Here is a 19,619-nt window from a genome sequence, read left to right on the forward strand (position 1 = left end):
GAACAAATTGATGGATACGTTTTTTAAGTGAAATCTAAACGTTGAACAGCTGACATGCAATTCATTCATTTGAGATTTATTAATGGATGATCTGACGATGGCGGTCATTAACAGGACCATTAAGAATGACAGATCAATCGGAATGTAGAGTTTCATTTGCTCTCTAGTTGGTAATGGCTGGGTTCAAGTCAGGCTCAGACAGAAGTTCAGTCGGGTTTGAACAGAATTCTTAAAGATGTTTTGGAATAAATTTTGTAAGCTGAAGTCTGGTCAAGCAATTTTTTAGGGTACAGTAACGTTCAAGGTAAAATCCAGTTGGGATAGGCAGAATTAAATTTGGCTAAAGGCTGTCTGGGACAGAATTGTGACGAGGCTAAAGATACAGTAGGTCGGGAGAAAACTGGGCAGGCTAACGAGACAGACAAAATTGTGTAAATTCAGGCAAAATATGGCTTGGCTTAAGATGGATTTACATGGAACTTCTGAGTTTTGTCAGGCTAAAGTTTGGACAGATTTTTGTCATAATAAAGATAAGTTGGAAGAGAACGGCCTCAGGTTACAGTTAGAGTTGGGACAAATTCTCTCAGGCTGCTGGTGAGTTGGGACAAAATTTTATCAGGGTAAAGGCTGGGGCAGAATTTTTAAGGCTAAAAGACGAGAATGTAAATGTTTAGGCTAAAGATGGACTGGGACAGAATATAGTGAGGCTAAAAAAAGACAGAGACAGCTCAAAGACTTTTGTCCGGCTATAAAAGGGTTGGGACAGAATTTTGTCAGACGCGAGACGGGACAGAATTTTGTGGGCCTAAAAATGAGATGAGCAAGTTGTGTTGTGTTGCAATGTACCAGCACAGTTACGAAGGCATGGTGATCATCACCTGGACCAGCCTTCTGCTTTGACACAGATGAACAGGGGCAAACCTGACCTTTCCACACAGACGGCTAAACAACCATCTCGCCATCCACCCCCTCATCACCCCTGCAACATCCGCGATGCTCAACCCAGCCTAGAAGTGGCTTGACTGACAGCTTCAGAACACTGTAGCAGGCCCCGCTGGGCTTTCCCCCTGAAAACGCGGGAGTGCAGACACGGTCTGCCTGTCTAAATCCATTTTCCTGCATAGGAAAAAGGTCATCCCTGATCTCCTCTTGATGAAGTGGAATACCCTCGCGCTGTAATGGATTGATATCCCCCCCCCCCCCAATTGGCCAAATAATGGCTTTGTAATTTTATTGGTCCCCAAGGACAGCCCTCCATGTTTTAATGCACTGAGGAAACATTGATGTCTACGCTTAGATTTAAAGTTCAGGGCTGAACGATGAGCATGGGTCAATGGGTTGGCTGAGGCTGGGTTGGAGCCAAGCCACAATCCTGCTACCTGCAGTGGCATGAGAGATATTTAATGATTTATCTAGAAGCTAAATATTAAACTGTGCCTTTGCCATTTTACATGTGATGATGAGTAATCAATTAGCAGGCTATATTAGGCTAATATTCAACTAGAGATTCACAAATTAAATTCTTTAATTCATTAATCTTGGGTCAGTCTCTATCCTACGATACATGGCAATTAATGACTTTCTACAGTTGATTAATCAAACAATAGTCAACAGATTAATAGAATAACCAAAGAATTATGCCATGTGGGGTTTGCTCTTCCTTTGGGCCCCACCGGATCACTGTATTACTATATGACTGTAGACCAACATTCGGTAATGTTCACTGAAGTTCTCAATGTTCTCAAAGTTTTCAATCAGGTAGCACATGAGGAGACTAAATGTTCACTTACAATTTGGTCTGATGAACCAGTGGAACGAGTGAGTCTTAAGTTCTGCGCTTGAAGCTGGTGTTGCTAGTAGTAATGTGATAATATCAGTGATTTCGTGGAAAATGAAATGAATCCTGTCAGTTATTTTTTCTGGGAAAGTCAGGCAAAATCAAGACACAGCCTACGTAGGTGAGGACGGTGGGACCTATGCAGATCATGCAAAGCCTTTTAGTGCCTTCAGTGGCTAAACTGCAGTGTGAAACCACAACCAACTTGATCAAATGTACACAACTTAACAAAAACCATGATTCAGACTTTCATAATTGAAAAATGACCCAAGATTGGCCAATAGTTCCACCAGTGTGATAAGCAGGAAGTCATATCAGCGACACTCCCTGCATCTATTAGAATGACTGTGGGCCTCATGTCATCATTATAGAGCATTACAGAGCACATCTAATTTTAAGGGAAATTATAGGTCAACTTCTTCTTTGAATTGATGTTGGCGGAGTTATCTGGGTCAGTGTTGCAACTGCTCATGTCAAATATCTGCAGAATTGCCCAACTGAAATGATCTAATCTGATCTGTGAGGGTACTTTTCAGATGTCAGAAGGTGTAAACTCATGCTGTTTCTGTAACTGCAAATACGTGCCACGCTTACCTCCTGTGAGGAGACTCCTCTGTAGCCAAAATCGTGCAGTTTGAATTCCAGCCCCTCCAGACTGCCTGACGTGGCCTTCAGGTGCTTAGCCAGGATCTTTTTGAACTCCCTGGAGATTGTTGCCACGGTGATGGGGTACCACATTTGGACCAGCATCGTCTGCGGGGACAAAGAGCACACGTCGCACAGACGTCAGAAACGAGAGACGAATGTGAGCCTAAACATTCCAGGCACCTGCTGATCTCATCAACGGTCGTCTCTAGATTTCACTGCATGTCCACACAACATCCAAGCCTTGTGTTTCAAGACTGATTATTATTAATGTGTATCTACACAGTTATTAGAAACACTTAATTTAAAGTGGGACTCAATTCTGTAAATTCAGAGCTATAGACGGCTTCCCCAGATCTACCCAGAAATCAACATAAAGCTGGGAGGTGAGAGGAGCGTGGCGCTAGACATGAACATGCTGAAGTGGGTTACTGGTTGGTGCGGTTTCTTTGCAAACATCAGTGTTGAAACATAGCAAGATGCATTAGATACAGTATCTGCTTCATTCCAGATGTAAAACACATGGTCGTGTAGCCCTTAAAACATCTGTTAGTTGGAAATGTACTTCAAATGGAGGCAGTTTTGGATAAAAGTGTCTCCTAAATGACTGAAATGTAACTGTACATATTGTACTTGGGCAAAAATATTGAGATACCTGCTCATTCACTGTTTTTTTTTTCCAAAATCAAAAGGTATTAAAATAAAAGAAAGAAGGCGTTTATGTTCAGTGAAGGCCTTCTGTCAGAATTTGGAACACTGCTGGGAGGTTTTGATTACATTCAGCAACAAGAGCGATGTTGGATGATCACCACCCCATCGCATCCCTAAACTCCCAAACAACTCATCCCAAATGTACTGGATGGAGCAGCAACCATCATTTAAGAGAGTACAGTTCCTCTGCTTCACAGCTCAAAGCTGGGGTCCTTTATACTCCTTTAGGCCACACCTAGGTTCATGTTTATCTGCTCCAGACAGCTGTATTGTGTTGGCCATACTTCCCTACAGGGACTAGGCAAGCTGTGTGTGTGCGTGTGTGCACGTATTAGGTCAGCAGTGGGTGTAACAAAAATAATAGTAAGTAGTTGAATGCATTTGTTAGAAGGGGTTTCTACAAACATTTTGACATTTAGTGCTTAAAGTAACTCCTACAGCCTGCCTGTGCCAAGACCCTATGGCCCTATGCATACATATAATTAATGACTAAGACTTTGAAACACGCCATTAATACACTGACTCTGCAAATAGATCCATGTACCGTTCCATTGATTCAACAGTGCAGTGTTTTCTTAAGCCAGGTGCTCCCAACGGTTTGGGTCAGCGCAATCTCTTCTGCCTGAATTAGTCCAAGAACTATGGCTTCATACTTTGTAATTTATTGGACCAGCCTTCAATTCAGCTCAGTTTTTAATATCAGCCATTTCCTTTATCAACTACTTTCATAAAGTAGTTCTACAGAAGGTGGACAGTTTAAGCTAAAGTTTAACATAAAGATGCTTAAAATGTGTATTCAGAATTAATCGCATCTGCCTCAACTCAATGATTAAAAATGAAATTTGCTGGATTCGAACACTATACGGTGCAATACTGTGGCCTTCAAGGACTGCAGTTGAAGGATCCCACCATTGATGGTGACCGGTCAGTTCCGTATCCTCACTGACCCCACAGTTTACAGCAGTAGGTCATGCCCTCATTCTCATTGACCCCTCTGCTTTAATCAAGCTTCTCTTCGCTGTTCCAGGGGCCGTAGCAGTGGCCAAGAGTGTGCTGGAATTCAAAAGAGCCGGAATCGCTGTCCTCCGGCACAATAGCAGAGCGGAATCAGCCGATGTGGAGCAATCTGCAGCACCATCATGTTTAGAAAACACCCAGACCGTTAACTGTTTGTGGGGGGGATTTTATTCATCTACACTAGCGTCTATCTGTTTGAGGTACAATATATGGACAAAAGAATTGGGACACCTGCCCATTCATTGTTTCTTCCAAAATCAAGGTTATTATGTAAACCATTTATCCTGCTTTTGTTTGTCTGAGGAAGAAGGCGTTCTACTAGATTATGGAGCATTGTTGTGAGGATCTGACTGTATTCAACGACACAAGCGTTAGTGGGGTAAGGATATTGAATGATCACCACCCCACCTCATAACCAGCTCCCCAACTTATCGCATAATTGGATGAAGCACCAACCATCATTTTAGAGAACACAGTTCCACTGCTACACAGCTCAATGCTGGGAGGTTTTACACCTCTCTAGCCCACACCTGATTAGGTTGATGTTTATCTACTCCGGAGTCCTATTCTATGGCATATACTGGCAATACTTCTCTATAGGGACTAGAACACCTGTGCGTGCACGCATTTGCACATCATACATGATTACAGTCTTGAAATGAAAGAAATACCTCAATATAGTTGGTGAGCCAGTAGAAGTCTGGGTCGGTGTTCTCCACAGTGAACAGGACGTTCCCCCTGGGAATGATCCTACCCTCAGGAACGGCTTTGATGCGGATTGGAAGGCGGCCGTCGTATCTCTGACAGACACAATTAGATGGAGGAATAAAACACAGTCTGGCGTGAGCTCGGGCGAGACTCATCCGAGAGCACTCAGCCAAAATGACTGACTGAGGGATTTTAGCCTGGTTTGAGAAACTAAGGACGAGTCGGGTTAATCCTACCTCCATCACTTTCCTCCAGCCCTCTTCGTCAAACACTGCCTGCTTGAAGTGCATCTGGTAGAAGACTTTTGCCTCCTGGATCTTCTCTTCTGTGACAACACGTCCTGGGGTGGGGAGAGAGTTTAAGCACTTTTAGAATTTTAAAAGACTTTTATTTTAGGTTTAAATAAATAGTAACAATATTTTTCTGTTTTCTCCCAAACTAGTACTGCCAATTAACCCACCCCTTAGTACCTACCCCTAGCACTAGCGATGCTAAGAGGGTAAGAACTTAACACGTCTCCTCCGACACAGGCAAAGCAAGACACCAGCATGGATTGGGTAGACACGCTCCAAGGAAAGGGCCGGGTCCCCAGCTCCGCCACACCAGCTAACAGACGCCTATGTCATCAATCCATCCACATACTTTTCGAACTGCTGCCAACGCAACGTCACCAGGCAATCAGTGCAAGGAAAGCGCCAGGTACCCAGCTCTGATGCACCAGCTAATAGACGCCCATGCCGGCCAGCGTCACACTGAAGTGATTTGGAGAGACGGCAAGCCATCTACCCACCTAGAAAGAGCAAGGCCAATTGGGCTCCTTTGGGCTCCAGCTGCTGACGGGCAGCATGCAGGCAGCATGAGCCAGGAATCGAACCAGTGAGACTCGGGCCAGAGTGGCCGTGCATTGGCGCATTGTTTTTGACAACAGAATTGACTTATTGCAAGATAAGAAAGAGTGGTTTGACGCGGGCTTCACATGCTATTATATACTGCTTATTAAGCTGTTGAAAATGTTCATATTTAAGGACATTTGAGAGACCATTTATTATGGTTTCTTAATCACTGTTTAAAATCACTTCCATGTTGAATTTTACAGACTTCGTAGGTGTACAAATACATGACCTAATCCCTAACTGAAGGTCATGCAGTGCATACCTACAGTTTGGGCATTAGCCATTTATTGGCAGAGTGGGAAAATCTATTCAGATCAGGAAATCCTTTATGAGAGAGGTGGACAGGCTATTTAAGCCTAGCAAAAAGGAAGAGGCTTAAGTCCTCCAATTGACCAGCTGTGCCATTGACTGGAGGGTTGGGGCTGCAAGGGGATGGGGTGAGGGGGTTAGAAATGGACAACACAGTGCAGAAAGGTCATATCTAACACTTTCCACATATGGTTGCAGTTTTGCCCTGCCACAACTGCCTCAGACAGCGATGCACGCTCAAACACTGACACATGCGCCCTTACTACACTCCAAATGCCTGAAGGGGGAATTGGACCAGTATTATGTAACAGATCTCTGGCACTGGGATGAAGAGCATGCTTTGTGTAGGCTTCCAAACATAGACCATATTCTATAAAAAAAGGGGGTATCAGATTTCAAAATGAACTGGGCATGTGATGAAAGGGGTCAAATGGCAGACTTGGGTTAACTACGGAGAGCAAGGTCTTTTTCCTATTATCAAAACCGTCTATGTTCCAGTTCCTTCCTGTTGAAGGGTAATCTGTTCTGGCCTAGACGGATTCCTAGAGTTTGACCTTGCACAGAGTCAAGGCTCTTGTTGCAGTGGGACACATGGAGTACGTGACGGTTATGGCAAACATGTGATACGCATGTGACAAATACCACAAGCAAGACAAAGGCCGCAGAGCCACCTTACTGAGGTACTGACAAGGAGAGGGTGGTGTTCTATGGGAAAACTGCAGGATAAAATTAGATGTTTTTCAGTGACCTTTGTGGGTGTGAAAGGTGGGAGACATAGCAATTATTATAAGGATGTTTATTATAGAGACAAGTCCTAGACACACAAATGATATGGGTCAGAATATGGGTCTTTCCAGAGGGCTGAGAAAAAAAAAAAGCAAAGCAGCAGTGCCTTTAGGCTCAGGCCTACAACCACAGCCTAACCATGCCAATATCCACAACATACAGCAGCACAACCTCTGAAGTGTGTGACATAGGGGTGGGGGACCTGGGAAAAAAAAATATTTACCACAATACTTAAAGATGATCTGGATACACAATACACCACAATGGCCTAAGGGTTTTGCTGGTTTGAATCCAGAGTCATGCCGCTTTGCCATCAGCGGCCAGAGTTAGAGAGAGCACAATCGCCCATGCTCTCTCTGGGGGGGTAGATGGCGACCTCTTCCCTCATCAGTCTTAAGAGATGTTGGCAGGTACAGACCAGCCTGGCAATGCTGCATCAGCAGCAGATGGAAAAGAGGAGGTGGCTGGCTTTGCATGTATCGGTGGAGATGTGTATTAAGTCCTTATCCTCCTAGTGTTGGGAGCATTGCTAGCGCTAGAGGGAGCTACGAACCGATGGGTTAACTGGCAGTACCAAATTGGGAGAAAAAAGGGTTTCCAATGCAGGTACTGACAAAGTTTATCTGCTAACGTATGCCATAATGCTATGCTGTGGGTCTTGCTACCAACAACAAAGACGTTGTTGCGTTGTGTCAAACGTACCCCAGAATGACAGTAATACAAAGATGGCCAAGACGCCAGTTTTATATACAAATGTAAGTGGACGTCATTTTTATGAATGAAAAATGTTTCTAAAAGTGAACTGTGAGAACCTACCTATTGAGCCCATGGAAAAAGTGTTAGAATATCAAGCAGTTTTAATCATTTATTTTTCATGTGTGTAAACATCCTAATTACAGCATGCATTTTCCAAAATCAGTAATAAGCTAACCTACCGTTTAACAGTTCATATGGCAGTTGGGTTTGATTTGTTTATGCGACTGAATCCGTTTTTTTATGAAGCATTGTTTCCAAACGTAATGTCCGAAAAGGTTGTCCTCCGGTCAGTTTACTATGTAGAAAATGCAATTTACAGCGAATAGTAAAAGAGTTCACGGGTTAACCATCCTGACCACAGCTTATGTTTGTGCAAGCCATGCCGCACAGCAGAACGGCTTCATCATCCAAAATTGCCCAACTGGCCTGCAATTTTTATGCAAGACATTGCCCCTTGTCATACTGCAAAAAACTACACCCAAAAATGTTTAGAAGAGTTAAAAACATAACACACTATATACGAACATATTACTAACTACTAACATTTTGTATAATGCCCATCCTTCATAGAGGGTCTCATCTCCTTAATTTGTCAATGTCTGAATAATGAGAGAACCGTCCACACCAATTAAGTGTCCAATTACTTTTTTATTATTGAGCCTGTGAAAATGGAGGGACTATGTTTTAAAACAAAAAATAAACAAACAAAACACCAAAATAAAATCTATAGCTGTAATTCCTATTCCTAAACAGTTGCAATATTGTTAATTATGCAATGTTGTTAAAATAAATATGAAAAAGGAGGTGTCCAGACGCACAAGTTGTGTCCCTTTACAGATACATATGAATGTATGAATCTAATGCCTGTAAACATGGGCAGTTGCTTTTGTTTTTTTGGGCATAACTCTGGTCTTACACAGCCAGCCTTGGCATAAATAAATACCTGCAATATATCTCTTCAGCAGATACTGCAGGCCAAAAAACACGACTTCGTTGAACTGGGCTCCCTTCTTGTGCCGGCACTCAAAGTAGGAGTATACTCTGTTGACATTTGGAGGATATTGCTTGTAATGTGTTATCTGCAAAAGAAAGAGAAATTGCTTAAAGGTTATACCGGAAATGGATACAATCTTAGATCATTGTCATAATCTCTATTGTGACAGAATCAGTCAACAGCACTTGTGTCCAAAAACAATCAAGCTTGTCCAGATGTTTCAACATAAAGTAGGAGTTTTGTGACAGTAATTCATGAAGACTGTGTTAGTGCAAGCAATGCTGCATAGTAGAACAGTGCACCACCACTCTTGACTGATGAACCTTCCTGCAGGTTCTTGGCAGTCAGGTGAGGGTTTTGATGGTCTTTCAGGACTTCTGCACTGTAGAAATGGCATGCTGCAAATGTTCGGCAATCTTCTTCCAGCTTTCGATTAGTTTTGAACCCAAAGTGTGTGAAGAGGTCCGTCAAGTTTGGAGGAGGAATCGTCATGTTTGGGGTTTTGTGTTTTGCAGCAAGCGTTTGGCTTCTTCTACATATATGCATTGCTCTTTAATTTCAATTAATACTACTTATTACACACACAAAAACCTACCAAAGAGTCATAATGTAGAGAAGCATTCCAAGTATTGGCCACCCAGGAATTCAAGCCCTTAATTTTTACCTTCAATTAGCTTTGTTCAATTAGTGCTTTGGCTTGTTCACAGTAATTGTTACAAACAGGGCAGGTGACAAAGCTAAGCTTTATAAATACTCAAGACTCCTCAACCCTTGTGCCAACCATCCGTTTGCCCAGTTTGTACTGCCATAAAGGTTTAGCGGACTCTGAACTGGTGGTGCACGGTTCTACTGTGCAGAGACACCTGCACAAATAATGACATTTATTGAAGATCTAAAATGAAAATTTAAAAAATGAACTTTTCCAACAACAACAAAATAAATCTTAAGTTAACTATTCTCTTAAGAGTCTAAATTATTTCCTTAAGATTTGGCATTGCATTTTTCATATCTTAAGGTCATTTTGCATTGTTTAATTTTCCAATATTTGGTTAAACACGTTTGAGAGAAAAATGGAGGAAGAATCAAACTAAGCGTTTAAACTTTCAGTAAACAAGAGCTAGAAGTGAATTTCTCACACAGAAACTAACAGCACTTTACGCAAAATCTTCACTTAAATTAGACAATATTCTAGCAATTAAACCATTTAAACTGATCATTTTAGATCCTGACCTATTGAACTTTAATATAACGTTGCTGTCCAGTAAAAACATGTATCTCCAAATGGAGAAGGTAAAAATGCTCTTAACTCTGAATGGAAGTGTATATAAAATTAAAGAGTTGATTCCATGTAAAACCTTGGAGAACCATGTTTTTCATCGGACAGTGTCGATATCTACACTCTAAGACAAGTGTCTATCGTAAGATTGAAAAAATAAGTACTTTTTTTTTGCAGAATACAGTTAGAATCTTCCTTTAGTAACATTTTTCTTAATAATGAGGTTTAAGGGGGGGGGCAAACTATGAACTTCTTATTTGTGAATCCAGGCCATGTTTTGCTTGTTTAGCTATTCACAGTAACAGAGGTTGTTTGTAGGAGTACCCAAACTTTTGCATGCCACTGTATACACACTTGTAAACTTGCCAAAAAGCTAAAAAGCTCATGGGACTGTACTCAAGGTTTGTTTGCTTGGCCTACATTCCAAAAATGACCGACAACAAGAACAGCTTGAACCTTTTATCCAAAAACTATCCCACAAAAAAAGACTGTGGCTGGAAACAGAGAACTGAGCACCATTACGAGGTTAAAGTCAACCTAATTTGAAGCACAAACACTGTTGTGTAACCCTCCGCAAGAAAAATTAAAAGAGAGAGAGAGAGAGCGGGGCAGAGAAGTTTAGAGGCAGGTAATAAAAGCATTACAAACATGCCCTGATTGAGATCTGCAGAGCTGAACACTAATGCTGTAAGTATGGGGGGAAATGCAGCAAGGACATTTTACTAACGAAAATCACCTGCCAGATATTAAGATGGTGGCATGTTGCTTGACTGGCAGCATTCTACGGCAACAAATACGTGCTTCAGAGAAAGTGATCTGAAGCACTGCTGACAGACTGCCAACTGTCTACAGTCTACGTAGGCCTCATTTTTGAGTACAGTGGCAGCAGAGACAGTAAAGTTTTACCCAAGCGGGACTCCGTGTAATCCTAAATCTATGAATTACATAATCCAAGCGGAGGACTTTGGATACCAGGGACCTTTAATCCATGATTCTTGGCTAAACAACAGAACGCCTTTGCCAGCGGTGACTTAGCCCAACATAAAAACCATAAGAACAGCTCTTGCCACACTCTTCACACCCTTGTCACTTGCTTCAGCCAGGAGGGGGGTTCACAAAGTGGGATTTCTGGGAACCATTTTTTTTAATCCCTTTTGATTAGGTTGGCTAGTTGGCAATTACAGTAATGTAACGCATATTTTAGATTATTTAACTGCGCTCACCTAGACTACGAAATAGCCTTTATAAATGAGAGTATTTATAAAATGTAGACATTGAGAGTGAAGCGCAGCATCACCAAATTATTTATTTATAAGCAATAATCTGCAGAGCCCAGCATGATTAAGGCAGCTCTAATCCTAAATCTATTCATTTCCCAATGACTTTGGATACAAGGGACCCCTCATCTATGACTCTTGGTTACAACGTAGCCAGCTCTACGCTACTTGCTATAGTTACTTTCACTTACAGAGCACTTCTTCTGTGACACTACTGCTTTACCAGATTTATAAAAAAAAACAAACAAACAAACAAAAAAAAAAAAGTTATTTATTTATTTATCCATCTATGTATATTAATCAACATTTTCGTTTCCACATCAATGTAAATGTTCCAGAGTTAGCTAGTTTATTTTTATTTTTCATTTTTATCTATAGCACCCTGGTCAAGTTATCACAAACAGAGAGCCGATATCTTCAGCTCAATAAGCACATCATAAAAAAAAAAAAAAATTAAAATAAATAATGATAATATATAGTTAAATAAAAATAAACCATTTTTAATTAAACGCATTAATATTGAATATTTAAAATTGAACAAATCCTTTTATATTTTACTTTTTGCCTTTAATGAGATTTTACACAGAATTTATTTTGTTGGGATGCACCAATATAGGAGTAGTGGCCTGACTGCCAATAACAAATACACATTATGAAATAACCCCAGAGAGACCTTGGGGCTAAATCTGCCTGGAGTTAATATTAAATTTAACCTGCTGGGGATACGTTTATTGGACTGTGAAAAAGAATGTGGCTAAAATATTTATCTTTATTCACTTTACTGCTGTTGTAGCTCTAGAAATAACCAATACAGAAAAGATAGAAATAGTAACCAAATCAATTAAAGCACTATCTGCACAAGCTTAACGGAATACTCAAGATACATTTTATTACATACCCACACATACATATATAAATATACACATATTAAAACACACACACACACACACACAGACACACATACATACATACATAATATATATATATATATATATATATATATATATATATATATATATATATATATATATATATATATATATATATATAACAATCTGGTTTTTTTTTTAGTACAATAAATCTACAACCCAAGTGCAAGGCTTTTGGTAGTAAAGGGCTAAACGACAGACCGTCTTTACCAACACTGACTTAACCTGACCTGAAAAGCACACAAGAACAGCTCTTGCATTACACATCTAAACTTGTTTCCTGAATCATAAGAAAGCAGAACTGCTAGCAGCTGGATTGGCATTTATCTCTATACACACTTAATGAATCACTGGGGTTAATCAAAAGATATAAATATCCATCACCCCTCTTGAAAAACAAATGTAGGGTCTATTTTTTGCCTTATTAGATTACTACACTTCAGGTAACATGTTGTGCATTTGTGGGTACATTTCTATTGTTTGTAGGCCTACCTTTTGTGTTTTGACAGTGTACAGCAGTTTGGTAGACATGGACTGGGTCTAGTCTTGGACGGAATGACTCCTTTACATTTCCATTTAGGATTAATTAGTAAATTTAATTTACAATAAAGAACATTGGACACTAATATTATAAGACTGTTGTACAATATGTTAACCTAATATTTAATATTAGGTTAAATAACATTTTGATAGTACTGCTTTACAGTACAGTAATCTAAAATACTCAATCTATAGTAACCGTCTCAACTTGTGATAAGATTCCTATAGAAATTCATGTAGATCCTTTCTGTAAGAGCTGATCTGTAAACCTGATCCCAAAATAAACCTGAGACTGAGACTCTGTGGTGGAATCATCCTTTGCCATTTGGAGGCGATTACAGAAAGTCATCTGGCATCTTCCAATGACATTTGACCTTTCTGGCGTATTCCCAGCCCGGCCAACAGCGCACTTAGTTGGCTTGCCAGCAAGTATCACTGCCAAGCAAATGATGCTTAGGCCTTACAGTTTAACATGATGCAGATGATCAGACAGCTCTAATCTCACCCAAAATATTATTGTTGTTGCTAAAACCTCTAAAATTTGAAGTTTTTCACATCTGGCAGTGGTTCCTTACATTGAGTCACAATTTCATAATGAACGCTTCAAAAAGACTTATAATGTAGATCAAATCTTTACATTAACTGCCACTGAAATAAATACGTGGCTAAGGCAAGAGAAACACTTAAATGTGGAGACCATGGGGTCCTCAGGCCTGACCTTAAAAACTACACCAAAATACAACATCAGTCTTCTTTATGTTGACCAACTAAGACTGCGGGTTTCATAAAGGCTGCCTAGTAGGAATTCAATTGTCAAGCAATACAGCTTACAACTTATAAAGTCAGCTTATTAGCCAGCTTACACTACTGAATGACTTAGAGGGCAGTTAGGATGACAGCACCCATGAGCTTTACTGGTAAACCAGATATTCTCAATTTCATTCTCAGTTTTATTTCTAAGACTTCAGTTTAAGTTAAGAGTCAACTTCCCTCAAGTTTGACCAAACATACTCTTTTTTTCTGGACACATTCTCTTTATGGGATGCAGAAATGTGTCCGGCTGGGGTTTCTAAATCGGGTATAATTTTCATGCCGATTTACGTCCTGCTTTTTCGCCACCATGATTGGACAACACTGGTAAAACTATTTCCCCCCATCACAGCTGATTAACAGCAGCCTAAAATGACTGAATAATAAATGTAAACAAACACAAATCAGTTCTAAAAAAAATACAGAAAAAATCCAATCAGATCAATAATTAAAAAAATTATAATGCACACCAGAAGGACTGAACAGTGTCCAGTGAAACTGTGAGCTCTTTTTTATGGCAGCTGGCTTTATATACACACACACACACACACTTGTATTATTTTAACAGCATGAAAATAATAAAGGTCTGTAACAGGGTGGTAAAAGTAAAAATTATATCTAATATATATATATATAATAAAAAAGTATTCATAATAAAAAAGGTCTGTAATAGGGTGGTAAAAGTAAATATTATATCTAATATATATATATATAATAAAAAAGTATTCATAATAAAAAAGGTCTGTAATAGGGTGGTAAAAGTAAATATTACACCTAATATTTATATATTATATTAATAAAAAAGTATTCATAAAAATAATAATAAAGGTATGTAACAGGGTGGTAAAAGTAAAAATTATATCTAATATATATCTAATATATACATATATATATAATAAAAAAGTATTCATAAAAAATTATAAAAAAGGTCTGTAACAGGGTGATAAAAGTAAATATTACATCTAATATTTATATATTATATTAATAAAAAAGTATTCATAAAAATAATAATAAAGGTATGTAACAGGGTGGTAAAAGTAAAAATTATATCTAATATATATCTAATATATACATATATATAATAAAAAAGTATTCATAAAAAATAATAAAAAAAGGTCTGTAACAGGGTGATAAAAGTAAATATTACATCTAATATTTATATATTATATTAATAAAAAAGTATTCATAAAAATAATAATAAAAAGGTCTGTAACAGGGTGATAAAAGTAAAAACTATATCTAATACATATATATATTTTTTTTAAACATTTTTTAAAAATAAGACTTTATAATTAGGTTAAATCCGGGGCGATATTAACCACCAAGACAACTTATTAATTTTGGTAAATTTGCCTGGTTTGAGCTAGAGGTATGTAGAGCTAGCTATAGGTAGCAAGCTAGCACTAACTCACTCCCACCCTCACAAACACAAATCACCACGGTCCTACAACCGAGGACTACATGAAGCCCCCCAGACACAACATGCCAACCACGATGGACATCTGTATGTCCCCTATGTCCCCAATGTCCCCCCTCCTCTCTGTTTATTAAAGGAAAGACAAAAGACAGAGCTGTCTCGATGTAACCTTGGTTACTTCCAAGCTAACGGTGTCGGACACAGCAACGTTACGCTAGCCTAGCCGCGTTCACTACTTTACTATATGTATAAAACACCCCTAACTCAAGCTGTAACCCACTAATTAAGACCTTAAGGGGTTATATCATGGGCTGTGAAGCCGGGGGAGCGCTTTAACACGCAATCCAGGAGCAGGGTGAGGAAACACGGAGCTACACGGTCACTCAGGCAGAGTCTCACTAGGGAGGTGTGAGGGACGCTGGCTAGCTAAGGAGGCTACGGCTAAAGCTCCACCCCCAGCAGCGGCTTTCCCTGAGTGGGCCATTTAAAATGAAACCAGCGCAGTCTGTCCAGCTAGCTAGCTAACTATAACGTTAACCGTACATTCATTTCCATCTATTATAATCGTACATGACGGACTGAAAGCGACACAACAGCGCGAAGTGTTGTTCATTCCTCCATTAAAAGTGACAAGGGCAGGCAAGCGACAGGGGAGCTACAGCTAGCTACGCTAGCTAGCTTCAGGCTAACACAGACAACATCACCCCAAGCACGCTTATTAGCCACAGAACCAGGAGAAAAGGAGAGCCAACGCCGAGGTGAAAAGCTTACCTTGTATGAATCCGTAGCGAGTAAAAAATTAAAGTCCTGAGCTGCCATAACTGGACGCTGATATGAAGACAACAGTGAAAATAGTCGCGTCTCTTCGTCCTTGTGTTTATATGCGACCCGTAAGCAGCGTGACACCGAGGGGCGGAGAGGCACCAGGGCTTAAGGAGGATTGTAACCCGCCTCTGTTAGTTAGCTAGCTAGCTAGGTCTGCGGTGTGTGTGTGTGTGTGTGTGTGTGAGAGAGAGAGAGAGCGAGTGAGTGAGAGAGCGCAAGCAAATCGCCTCGTTCACTTTCACAGAGAAGAGGGCGGGGGAAAGTGGGCGGGGCTTGTAAAGACGTGCTACATGTACGTCCGAACCCATGCTCAGCAGTGGGCGTGGTTATCGTAAGAGTAGAGTGGCGTGGGCGTGGCCTCGTGATTCCGCGTAGCTGGTTGAAATGAGAGCAGGAGTTTCGTTTTCCTGCAAAACGAAATCAAAACTGTGGATGCTTGATCTGCAAGGTCTGCTAGGTCATGGTATCCGCTCAGAGTCTCCTATCTCCTATGAGCAGCTTCTGCGAGCCATAACATTAGAACCACTGACTGGTGAAGTGAGTGACACTGATGATCTGGTAAAAGTGGCATCTACAGGTCATGCAGCAGCAATGTGCTAATCTGAACAGTCAGATTAGATAAGAGCCAAATTGTGGGTAGCATTTCCGAAATATCAAGCAGCGTAGTGGGGTGTTCCCGGTGGGCTGTGGTCAATGCCTACCCACCAAAAGAGCCACAAGCGAGGATATTTGTTGAACTAGTGGCGAAAGGGTCATGGGTCAGTCCATGTAGTCCTCAGCCTCACAGCTTACAGGGCTTCTCATATAGCCAGATGCTTACAGGACTTCCAGATATCTTATGAGAGCTTCAGAGATCTTGTGAAGTCATCGGCTTATTGCTTTAGAGCTGTTTTGGTGGCACAAGGGGGACCTACACAATATTAGGCAGATGATTTGAATGTTTTGGCTGATGGATGTTTTATGGACTGAATGTCCTAAAGCTTCCAGACCCCCTTTTGCCCCCCATTGCTGTGTTCTACTGCATACATTCTGCTTGCATAATCTCCATAGAAAAGCAGGGCCTGTATAACCGGGCTCTCCGGAGCAGCCAGAGAGACGCAGTGTGCTTTTGGGATGAGTAAGAGTGGAGCTTGTGATTCAGAAACTAATCATCCAACATCTTACCAATGCTCTGATGGATGAATGCAATTACGTCCTTATGGCACTGTTTAAAGATCTAGTGTAAAACCTGCCTTAAAGAGGGAGAGGCTGTTAATGCTGCAAAGATGGGACAACTTCCCTGTTAATTCCCTTGATTTTGGAAGCTATGTCAAAAAGTGTATTTTGCATTAGGCCTCTGTAGTGTATTATATATGTGGGGATCTATATATAAGTTCTCTCTATATAAATCACTACAAAGGCAAGTCTTATAAACCTTATACACCCTCCCGTTCTACTGGGCTGGGTGTATTCTGAGCAATCCCTCTGCTTCTTTCACTTTTGTTTCACCTCTCTTTCCTTATCGTATTGCTTTCCTGACTACAGGCCTTTTATCCGAAACCCATGCCTGTCAACTCTGCCCTGCCTTTCTGATTTAATTCAGTGTAGCAGGCTAAGATAAGCTGCTCACAGAGAGCAGATAACAGGACTTTCAACATTGTTCTAGCTGTGATTGCATTTTTTAATCATGTACAGAGAGCATGTTTAAAGGGCCCATATCATGGGAAAACTGAACTGTCATCACCTTTGCCCTTTGAGTGTGACGTGGCTTGTAAACACTGTTCACGTTACACACCCCAGACCATGTGGAAACTAAGCTGCAGAAAAGGCCTGTTTTGAATTCGCTGTTTTTATGATGTAACAAAAATGACATATTTATATATTTATATGTAGCGCTGGTATGAGTAGTAAATCAACACAGCAATGCTGCTGGAGTTTTTAAACACTTACGCGTCACTGCTGGACTGAGAATAGTCCACCAACCAGAAATATCCAACCAACAGTGGATATTTCAGCAGATACAACACAAAAACATATATTTATATATTTTTTATTTATGCAGGAAATATATCTAATACTAATTTAACCCTTCCCGGAACAAACAGCACACATTTTAGCATCTGGTCCACTTCCTGTCCCCAATACAGGAATCAAATGAGGTCAGTGTGGTGATTCACTCTGCTTTTCAATCTTGAAACTCAAGTCTTGAAACTCAACATTTTACATAAATGTGACACCATATTATTTCGCTCTCTTAGATGCCACTTGTCTACACTGTGTTGTTTTGGCTTGTCTAAGCTTTCCCTTTAACACCCAAGTGAATTATTGCTTTTAAATGAAGGCCCTGCCCTCGCCCCCGGCCAGCCTGCCTAAAAGGACCCATGTAAAACTGGCAGGATTACTTTCTAATGTGAGGAGAGGCTTCTGGACACACATTAAACATTCTGCTCTGCTAAACTGCACTGCTAATGGGGCATCAATTACATTAGAGCAAGTCTAGGCTTTGTGTGTGTGTGAGAAACTGAAACTTAAAGCCTCCATTACAGGCTTCTTTAGAAATAGATGGTGGTTGGTGTTAATTGTTGCTAGGCCTTTTTCTAGTCATCATTCAAGCCTGAGGAAGATACATTAACCTGCAGGCCTTTAGAAAGGCCTATTGCTTTGGGTAAAAAACAACTATCACATATTGCACTTAAATAATATAATATATATATATATTATATATAATATAATATAAATACTACTGCATTACTGTACTACTGATTCAACAGACACAAATTCGGCCTGGTCATGGACCAACATGCAATGCTAAAGAAGTTTGGTAACCATTGGTCAAGTAAGCCTAGGAAAGCGGTTCTTTAGGTTGCAGTAAAATTAGTTCACACGTTAAAGGGCAATTCCACCACTTTTGAAATTCTCTGTTTAGTTAAATTGTGAAATTGTTAACAGGATTATTCAGAGTAGAAAGCTCAAGAAACTTTGAGTTGTTCACGGTGGTCTTGAATGAAACCAAGCGTGTAAAGAGTCATGCCCCTGATAGCTACCTTATAGCAAGTGGTTACAAATAAACCTTAAGACATTGTATTATGGTAGTTTTGAGATAGGAGTTTGTATGTAAAAATACATTAATAGTGGTAGAGGTACATACAGGGTGCTATATGTACAAGTACTACCCAAAGAAAGCTTATTATTCCTTCATTTCCCAGTTGTCCCAATTATGTTATATCTTACCATTATTAACATTACATATACAAAAAATGAGAAGACCTTAAATAAAATTGTTTGCATTGTAAACAACCACTATAAAGAAATCTGCATTGGTAAGTTTCTTATCAAATTCCACATCAAATCACTCTAAACTTAAATAATAATCATTTCAGAAATTGGTGGAATCTCCCCTTGAGATCTACATGTTGGTACTTGATGTTTATCTAAAGCTCCAGGCTTATAAATAAATCTATTCATGGTGAAGTTCTGTGCTAATAGTATTTCACAGTTGCCCTAGGTTTAGGATTAAGCTTGGTTTAGGAAGTAATCCTAAAATTAATGTGTGATTATTTACCATCGGAAATCTTTTTATAGTCTATATTTAGGATTCTAGTACTATAACCAAAGTGGTGAGGGTTTATGTCAGTGACTATACACCACTGAAAATCCCTTTCTAGACTAATCAGGCTCTGGGAAAGCCTTGAGGCAAGTCTCTCCTGTGCTAATAGTTTATTACTGAAAATCCTTTTGAAAGTCTATGATCAGGATTAATCATGGTCTGGGAGGTTGATTTAATCAATTTGTTTCACCACTTGAAAACACTATTTGGGCTTAATCTGGGTCTAAACCTCCAGCAGTGAAATTAAAAGTCTAATGTTTTGCATTATGGCCAATGTGTGGGAAATGTATCAAAACAAATGAC

The 19,619-nt window shown here is 39.9% G+C and overlaps 1 protein-coding gene across 1 annotated transcript in view; it reads right to left on the reverse strand.

Annotated features, from left to right (window-relative positions):
* Positions 1–15,955, reverse strand: part of nampt2 (nicotinamide phosphoribosyltransferase 2) — a 31,494-nt gene extending 15,539 nt beyond the window's left edge. Inside the window, exons 1-5 of the mRNA XM_072666218.1 lie at positions 15,677–15,955; positions 8,606–8,741; positions 5,155–5,258; positions 4,882–5,010; positions 2,432–2,590 (exon numbers count right to left, since the gene is read on the reverse strand). Coding sequence (XP_072522319.1) covers positions 2,432–2,590; positions 4,882–5,010; positions 5,155–5,258; positions 8,606–8,741; positions 15,677–15,724 — 576 coding nt within the window. The 5' untranslated portion in view covers positions 15,725–15,955. The remainder of the gene's footprint in view (positions 1–2,431; positions 2,591–4,881; positions 5,011–5,154; positions 5,259–8,605; positions 8,742–15,676) is intronic.
* Positions 15,956–19,619: the final 3,664 nt, after the last annotated feature.

The sequence above is a fragment of the Salminus brasiliensis genome, chromosome 21, assembly GCF_030463535.1.
Source record: "Salminus brasiliensis chromosome 21, fSalBra1.hap2, whole genome shotgun sequence".
NCBI lineage: Eukaryota > Metazoa > Chordata > Actinopteri > Characiformes > Bryconidae > Salminus > Salminus brasiliensis.